The sequence below is a fragment of the Rutidosis leptorrhynchoides genome, chromosome 7 (genome assembly GCF_046630445.1).
Source record: "Rutidosis leptorrhynchoides isolate AG116_Rl617_1_P2 chromosome 7, CSIRO_AGI_Rlap_v1, whole genome shotgun sequence".
NCBI classification, from domain to species: domain Eukaryota; kingdom Viridiplantae; phylum Streptophyta; class Magnoliopsida; order Asterales; family Asteraceae; genus Rutidosis; species Rutidosis leptorrhynchoides.
Genome location: NC_092339.1, coordinates 160,392,594 through 160,402,138, shown reverse-complemented (window position 1 = coordinate 160,402,138; position 9,545 = coordinate 160,392,594). Strand labels below are relative to the sequence as shown.

Below are 9,545 nucleotides of genomic sequence, written 5' to 3'. Positions count from 1 at the left end.
TTTCTTCGGGTGCTGATCCAGTAAGAGGTAATGGTTGATCGTATGTTAATTGCTGTTGAGGGTAAGGTGGTTTTCGGAAATGAGGTTGGAATGGTTGATTGTTCCTTTGAAACTGGTTATTCCTGGTTTGGTTATATCCAGGATTTTGCGGACGAGCAGGGTATTGGACGTAATAGACTGATCCGTCAGGGTTATCGTACTCTACTTGGTAATCTTCAATAGGCTGCGGGTTGGTACAATTTGTATAGACCTGAGCTTGATTAGCCTGCTGCGGTTGCATCTTCAAATCTCCTAGTTGTTTGGCTAGAGATTCCATCTTATCCGTGAGGGATTTAATGGCCTATGTTTGATTGTTAAGTGCGAAGAGAGGGGCAGATGATGAAAGGTTTTCACCACTGTTCCAGTCAGGATGATGCATTGTCATATTTTCGAGCAATTTCCATGCTTCTTCTGCTGTTTGATTCATCAGAATCCCTTGAGCTGTTGCATCGATCGCCTTCCTATGATTCACCGTAAGACCATTGTAGAAGGTGCAGATTTGGGCTGACTTCTCTAACTGGTGGTTCGGGCATTTCTTCAGTAAGGTTTTGAATCGCTCCCATGCAGTGTACAGAGATTCATCATAACTTTGACGAAATCTAATGATGTCATTTTTAAGGTTGGTTTGTTTGGACGGGGGAAAGTTAGAAACTTCGTAGCCATTTCTTTCCATGTGGTGATGGAATCGTTCCCCAATCCTTCAAACCACGTCTGCGCATGATGAGTGAGAGAATAGGGGAACAAGTATAGCCAGACTATATCTTGGCCCACTCCTTGCTGCTTATAGGAGTTTGAAAGAGAGATAAACTTGTCAAGGTGAGAGTTAGGATCATCGTTCGGTAATCCATAAAATTGACAACTGTTTTGGATAAGCTGCACAATGTGATGTTTTAGTTAGAATGAGTGACCTTGGATCTCCAGATATCTGATTGGTCCTCCTCGACCTTCAATCAAGGTTTTGGTATTTTCCGCAAGGGTGACTCGTAGCGCCATTTCTTCGAGTCTTCTTTCCTTACGTGCTTTAGATATAATAGATTCTGAATCAGGTGTAGATAGTAACGGTCCTAGTCTGGATCGAGTGTAGATCATACACTAGGTATGCCGTAAATTTTAGATAGGGAATCCAAAAAGGATTCTATAAAGGTCCAATTTTATCTAAGCTATGCTAGTCCTAATGTTATTCTAAAGTTGGTCCTAAAGTTAATCTAAGGCAATCTAATCTAAGCTACAGTTAGTCCTATAGGTATCCTAAAGTAATCTAATCTAAACTAGAGTTAGTTATTTTTGGCGGATTTAATTTCTGGTTCTTGCTGCAGATTCCCCTGGTACTTCGACAACAGAGTTTTGCACAACCGTATTTATCAGACCAAGTGGCCAGGACGACTTACAGAGAGGCAGGATCCTTTTGGTTCCAATATAATTGGAGACTGTTCAAAAAATCCAACAACAAAGTTCGTGTATAATAGTCGTGTTCCTAGACAACACTCAAAATCTTAAAATATAATTGGTTGAAACAGTGTTATCTGATAACAGTGATCCCCGGCAGCAGCGCCAAAAACTAGGTTCCCTAATGATATGGCCAAAACCTATAGTTATGTTTTAGTGTGCAATGTCGTCGGGCCGCACGGCCGTCGATTGAGGTCTCCCAGGGGGATGTACCCGTGTTTTAAATTTATAAGGTCGGGGCCTAAATCTACTACTCCTTAGGGCGAGTAAGGGAAGTATGACCTAGGGTTGTTTTTAAAGAAGTCTACAGAATCGAACCTAAAACCTAACAAAAATAATTAACAAGGAGTAGTTATGTTTCCATTTTGGGTTTTCTAATTTTCTAAAGGATAAAGTAGATACAGATAGGTAAAACTCGTATTTCAGATAAGGTTAAAGATGTACATGCTATGATTTCATTAGTTACATTGCCAATTTGTGTAATGACGACTCATGAATAGTTCATAACCCTTTACCCGTTATATTGGTCCTCCCGCCCCTGCCAGAGGACTGACATGTCACTAGGCATAATGTATGCGATAGGCTTGAAGATTCTGAATGGACAGTAATGCCTCTTCCCTCGATGCCAGAGTAACACAGTTACTTGTTAACACTAGATGGCTCTATTATTATGAGCGACCCGATAAGGCAGCGTATTAATCTATCCACTTGACCCAAACTTTCTTAAACATAAGCTAAAGTAGAGGGTATCCCTTATCCGAGAGACGTGATACGTTTTTGATGCTTTCGTTAACGATTGGTTTATAAAGATCCGTTAGGTTCTTATTTAAAAGAAATCAACCATAAAGGAACGTCATGGCCAGACGGTAGTCTCCATGTGAACGTTCGGTTATCCTAACAGCTCCAATCCTTTATGGGTTTAAACAAACAGTTCGTATTACTAAAGAATCCCTCAGACGGTGTGCAATATCTGAGACCGCATTATCGTGCAATGTACTCTTCAACAATGAGGTCGTTTCCATGGCCATACATAGCAGAGGTATAGAGTACTACAACCGTTGTGCCTCCTCAATATACGTACTATGTTTACATGCGTAGTAACTACTCTAGCATAGCCTAAGGTCGGCCTTGTACTTCTAGTATCAATTAGGGTTTCCATTACGAAAGAACCTCTGTTAGAATCCGTAGGGTAGGTTGCCTTACTACAACCATTGTGCCTCTGAAAAACGCCCTATGTATCCGGCAGAGTTGTCTTACCAAGGGGTGACATAGATAGTGTACTCTGAATCGGGGTTCGTGACATCCCAATAACGGAGCCGATAACCACGTTCTATTAGTCGGAAAAGCGAATGAGTTTAATCATAATCGAAAAACATCTCGACAGTATCTCACTACACAATTTTATATATATTTGGGCAGCGTAAGAACTACATCATAACATGCACAAAATATAACTACTCACTAATCATGGCATTAATATCATCTATCAAAATAAATAAAGACGTTATAACAAGATAGAGTAAAGATAAAAGTACCAGTATAATCGAGTTCCGAAAGTACAAAAGTGACAACTCCGACTCTAGATAACTTCTTAGTACAATCTTTAGCATGTGCCTCCAGGTACTTAATTTCCCGCTTGGAGGTGAAAAGGCCTCGAAAGACTATTCTCGAATTAGAATAGAAAACTAAACTGAATTCGAGAGTAAAGTGAGAAGTGGAGATTGTGTTGATCCTGGCCTGGAAAACTGTGTCTGGCAAGCCGGCCAATTAGATGGCAGGTCATCCAATTTGATGGATGGCCGTCCAATAAGCCCATTTAATTGCTGTTGGGCCGTCCAATTTGATGGCTGGCCGTTTGATCAGCCCGTTTTTATGGCAGGCCGTTTTCAATCTGGCAGGCCATCCACCATAGTGTGGCCGGCCATTTTTCTCCTTTACTGGCAAACCGTTTTTCTGAGTGTCTTCTGATATTTTGCCGTTTTCGCTCTAGATTCTTTGTTTTAAGTATGTTTTCGCTGATTCTTTTTTCATTGCCTTCGTAATTACCAAATGTACCAATCTAGGCAAAAAGATGCATATTTTGGCAATAAAGTTGATTACTTTATTAAATATGAGCCTGATATCGGGGGTAAAAACGTAACTTTTTAGTCGATATCAATGGGAAACATATTACAAAAGGATATTATTTAACGGATGGAATTTATCCTGATTGGGCGACACTTGTTAAATCATTCATAAGTACGGTTGAACCAAAAATATCAAAATTCAAAAGGTAGCAAGAGTCCACAAGAAAGGATTACGAACGAGCTTTCGGTGTTCTTCAAGGTCGTTTTACAATCATTAAAAGTCCTACAAGACAATTCTATATCGATAAAATCCAGTGCATTATGTATACGTGCATGATTTTACACAACATGATAACTGAAGATAATGATCGAGCCTTTTGTGGGATAGAGGAGGATTATCACCCGGTTGGTCATTCATTAACAATACGGGAAAGGTTCGATACGCATTTGTGAATGGACAAAGAAATACACGATTCTACCATTATTCGTTTCCTCCGACACAACCTTATCGAACACATTTGGAATTTACTACCAAATGCACGTATTAGACATAATCCACAAGCAGGACCTTCGGCAATTCTCGAGTAATGATACGCATAATGATCCGTCTCAAAAACGGGCAAGCATCTCGGCAAAAATCTTACCCGGTACCGCGTGTCCCGAAATACGGAATTCTTTTCCCGACGTCCGCCTGATGTCATCCCGGAAACTTTACCATGCCGGACAAATGGCAAGACCGAGAACTTGGATGACATACACATAACTGGCATCATACAGCCAGTCGTGATAATCATAATCATGAAGAAACACTTGGAACAAGTGAAAAGCAAAACCTTCCCGGCTAGACTGAGAGCACCGTGATGCCTTAACCAGAAACAACCTGCTGTCAGTACCGTCATGGCATTCCAACCCGACACGAAGATATTCTCCCGGGTTAAGCACGTTATCCGGAGAAAGTGCACTACCCCGGAGCAGACACTTCGTCCCGAAATAATCACTTGATAACGGAACAAGCATGCAAGCAAGTTGCATGCCACGTCAGCCAGCGAATATAGGGAAGTTCATTAGGATCTGTTATTCCCCATGAAAAGGACAGGTGCCACGTCACCCCTCGGGATTGACAAAGTTCGTTACAACCATGAAAGGGACATGTGCCACGTCACCATTCCCCCTAAACATCTATAAATACGTAAACAAGATCTTTCATTCGGATAACACTGGATGCATTAATGTTACTCTACCCAAATCAATTACGATAGCATTACTCCAGTCGTTAGCTTAATTCTGATCAGCACTCCGATCACCATCGGAGCCAATTCACACTAAGATATTAACTTATTCGATTCCGATCGAATAAGGTTAATTCAATCGATTGTTTTACACCCTTGGAATCCAGATTCCAAATCGGGGTTCGCACAATTATTGGAGTTAAAACATTCGATCTACTCTTTTTCCCAAATCAAGCACTCAAACCCGAAATCCAATCAGAGTTAACGATTTTGGTTTGATCAAATGGCGCTATCTAAATGTACGAAATTAATCACAACTAGCCATGATGAGCTGGAAAATGAAGAAACAAGCATACACAGCACCAGCGACGCTGATGTGCATATGATTCACTCATGGGTCATGGGACAACGACGAAAATCAGGGGCGTTAGATGAATGGAAGAATGAACCCATCATCTTCCCCTCGTTATTTAATATCAACCCATCCACGGACCCTGTTATTATACGAGCACATATCTCCAATTGCCAAATTAGGCGAATACACACCGACACCGGTGCAGGGGCAGAAGTCATGTTTGAACATTGTTTTCTACAGCTACCAGAAAACATCAGACGGCAGAAGAAAGCCGCAACTTCGCCATTGGCGGGCTTCAAGAGTGCTGCAACTTGGCCGGTGGGCTCCATCACGCTGGAGGTCGTTTTGGGAACATTACCCTTCCAAAGTGCGGCGGACATCGAATTCGCCATAGTCAAAACAGACTCACGGTATAACGTTATCTTGGGATGTAACGCCATGCAGAAGTTTGGTGCAATTGTGTCAACAGTACACAGAATGCTCAAGTTCCCGACTCCAGCCGAAGTCGCTACAATCCGGACCCAAAAAATGGAACCAATCGAATGTATGCAAATATTCAAAGGAAGCAGTGATATTGTAGTCCATGATAACGTCTACATATCCCCAATTCCCAAGTATCCAGACCAACGAATCCAGATTGGCGCTACTTTGAGCACCAACACAAAGGATACGCTCTGCGAACACTTAGCAGCAAATATAGATTTCTTAACCTGGGAACCATCGGACATGACGAGTGTCCCACGCAAAATAGCCCAACATCGGCTAAATGTAAACCCAAATATCACACCAGTCATCCGGAAGAAAAGCGCAATTGCGTTAGAACGGAGTGAATTCCTGGATAACGAAGTACAACGATTAGTTGACGCCAGCATAATGAAGAAAGTAAAATATCAAACATGGGTGGCGAACCCCGTGATGGTAAATAAGGCAGACGGATCTTGGCGCATGTGTGTCGACTACAAAGACATCAACAAAGCATGCCCAAAGGACAACTACCCTCTGCCGGAAATTGACTGGAAAGTCGAGTCCCTCTCAGGGTACCAGTTTCCAAGCTTCCTGGATGCATACAGGGGTTACCAACAAATCCCTATGGCATAAATCGACGAAGAAAAAACCGCATTCTTCAAGAACAAAGGCATCTTTTGCTATACCAAAATGCCAATTGGGCTAAAGAATGCCGGAGCAACATACCAACAGCTAATTGACAAAGCATTCCAGGACCAAATCGGATAAAATGTCGAAGCATACGTGGACGAAATCGTCATCAAGAGCAAAACAGAAGAACAAATGATTTTAGACATCATTGAAATGTTGAATTCGCTACGCAAAATCAATATGAAAGTAAATCCGTCAAAATGCTCTTTCGAAATGGATGAAGGCCGTTTCTTAGGTCTCATGATCACTCCGAGAGGAATCAAGGCAAATCCGAAGAAGATCTTAGCAATCGAAGAAATGCAGTCACCCAGGAGTAAAAAAGATGTGCAGAGCCTAAACGGAAAACTAGCGGCACTTACAAGGTTCTTGTCACGAGCCGCCGACAGGGTTCTCCCCTTTTTCAAGACGTTAAAAGGTTGTTTGAGCAAAAAAGATTTCATATAGACGGATGAGGCCGAGAGAGCCTTCCAGGATATGAAGGCATTCTTAAAAGAGCTGCCAGCATTAACAGCACCTATACCGGGTGAAACCCTCACGGTATACCTTGCCTCCTCCTCTGAGGCAATCAGCTCAGTCCCAATTACCGATAGGGGTAAGACTCAAATGCCGGTGTACTTTGTAAGCAAAGTATTGAAAAACGGGGAAGTAAACTACCCAACCATGGAAAAACTAATTTACGCTTTAGTACACACAGTCAGACGGCTACGACGATATTTTCAAGCATACCCGATACAAGTTTTTATGGACCAACCAATCAAACACGTTCTGACCAGGCCAAAAATCTCCGGAAGAATGGCGAAATGGGCGATAGAACTCGGAGAGCATGAAATCACCTTTCTCCCGAGACATTCGGTCAAGGGCCAAGTCATAGCAGACTTCCTGGTAGAGCTCCCTTCCGACTTGATCAAACAAGGTGAAACCACAGTTACAAGAAGGGAGATGGATGAATTCTGGGAACTGTATACGAACGGGGCATCAAGTGAGGAGGGAGCTGGCATAGGCATACTCCTCGTTTCCCCGAACGGAGAGGAAATAACTTACGCTATCAGGTTGAAATTCGCCACCTCAAACAATGAGGCCGAGTACGAAGCACTAATAGCCGGATTACGCTTGGCCAAAATTATTGATGTGCGACAGCTCACAGCTTATGTCGACTCCCAACTAGTAGCAAGCCAGCTAAACGGCAGCTTCGAAGCAAGAGATACATCAATGCAAAAATACCTAGAACTTACGAAGGCACTAACCAACACCTTCACGACAGTCGAAATAAAACAAATACCCCAAAATCGTAACAAGAAAGCGGATGCCCTGAGCAAGCTTGCCTCTTTGCTATACGATCACTTTACCAAAAAAGTTATGGTTGAAGTTCTAGAAAGAAAGTTAACTGAAGAAGATACCCTCATGGCGACAATCACAACAGAAGAAGAATGTTGGATGACACCCTTTATAAAATACCTCACTGACGGTACTCTCTCAGAAGACAAATTACAATCCTGCAGGATACGAATGCGGGCACCAATGTATTATTTCAAAAACGGAATCTTGTACAGGAAATCGTTCACAGAGCCTTACTTACGATGCATTGGCCCAACACAGGTCAAAGAGATAATACAAGAAATGCATGAGGGAGCCTGCTCAACGCACTCCGGCTACCGAAGGATAGTTAGCAGGATCAAGAGAATGGGTTATTTCTGGCCACACATGTACCGAGATACATATGACCTAATCGTAAACTGCGAGGCATGCCAGATACACGCTCTCGTCAACAGATCCCCTCGTCGAAACATGATTCCCATACACGCCGCTTGGCCATTTTGCAAATGGGGGATTGACATTGTCGGCCCATTCCCACGAGGTGTCGGCAATGTTAAATTTTTAGTAGTCGCAATCGACTACTTTACTAAATGGGTTGAGGTGAGACCGTTAAGCATGATTACGGGAAGAAAAATCTTGACCTTTATATGGGAGGACATTGTTTATCATTTCGGCTTACCACGAGAGATAGTCAGCGATAACGGCACGCAGTTCGCACATAATCCATTTAAAGACTGGTGTGCAGACATGGACATTCAACAGTCATTCACTTCGGTGGCCTATCCACAAGCCAACAGATAAGTCGAGGTTACTAACAGGGACATCGTTGTTGGAATAAAAGCAAGACTGGGCAAATATTGACAAGGATGGGTGGACAGACTCCAACATCTACTATGGGCACACCGGACAACACTGAAAGATAGTACGAACGAAACACCTTTCAGCCTAGTGTACGGAACCAAATCGGTTATACCGGCCGAAGTGCTTGTCCCAACTGACCGAATAATAGCATTCGATGCACAACAAAATGATGACGCATTACGAGAAAACTTAGATGCTCTGGAAGAACGTTGGATAATAGCACATATCCGATAAGCTGAGAAGAAACAACAAATCGCAAACCACTAGGACAAAAAATTCAAGCCACTGGACTTTCAGTTAAACGATTTGGTGTTACGCAGCAACGAGGCCAGCCGACAGCAAGACGTCGAAAAATTGGGCCCCAGATGGGAGAGACCCTATAGGGTTGTTAGAATAACTGAGTATGGTGCATACCACCTGGAGACACCAGATGGAGTTCCGATACAACACCCTTGGCACGCCTTCCATTTGAAAAAATATCACGTGTAACTTATCTGCGACCGGGAGGACTGATCACCCACTCGGATGGCAGAAATGCAAAGCACTTATGTACTCAAATAATTTTTATGTATAAGTCATCAATAAAATTTCATTTTATATACTTATGCACTGTAACGACTCTGAATATGACACAAGTAAAATCAAAAGTCTTTCGGCATATTTCAGACCTACCGCAAGAAGAAATGCTTTCTAACTTTCGTTGGTAGGGAGACACCCCTTGAAGAACCTTAACGGATAACAAGGACGTCCGGCCATATCATTAGTGGTCCGGTTCTACCGTATAAACAACTCGACCACACTCACGTTTTTCTAGATATCTACGTTTTTATCATGACAACATATGCAACTCACAGCAAAGTAAACTAGTGTATACACAACATACAACAAAATACAGAACTCAAATTAATCATAAAAAAGACAACCGAGTGCATATCTCTACGGTTGGTAATTTACAATATCCTCAACGGATGAGTTCTCATCCCTACAGATTTTGTCTAGTTCTTCAAAACTAATCCGGTCGAGATGTAACGACCCGACTTTTTCGACTTATATTTTTGTGCTCTATACTTTCACAAAACT

At 42.3% G+C, this 9,545-nt stretch overlaps 1 protein-coding gene across 1 annotated transcript; it reads left to right on the top strand.

Moving 5' to 3' along the window:
- Positions 1-6,764: 6,764 nt before the first annotated feature.
- Positions 6,765-8,405, top strand: LOC139859735 (uncharacterized). Its single transcript, XM_071848510.1, has one exon. The coding sequence runs from the start codon at positions 6,765-6,767 to the stop codon at positions 8,403-8,405; it is 1,641 nt and encodes a 546-aa protein (XP_071704611.1).
- The last annotated feature ends 1,140 nt before the right edge of the window (positions 8,406-9,545 follow it).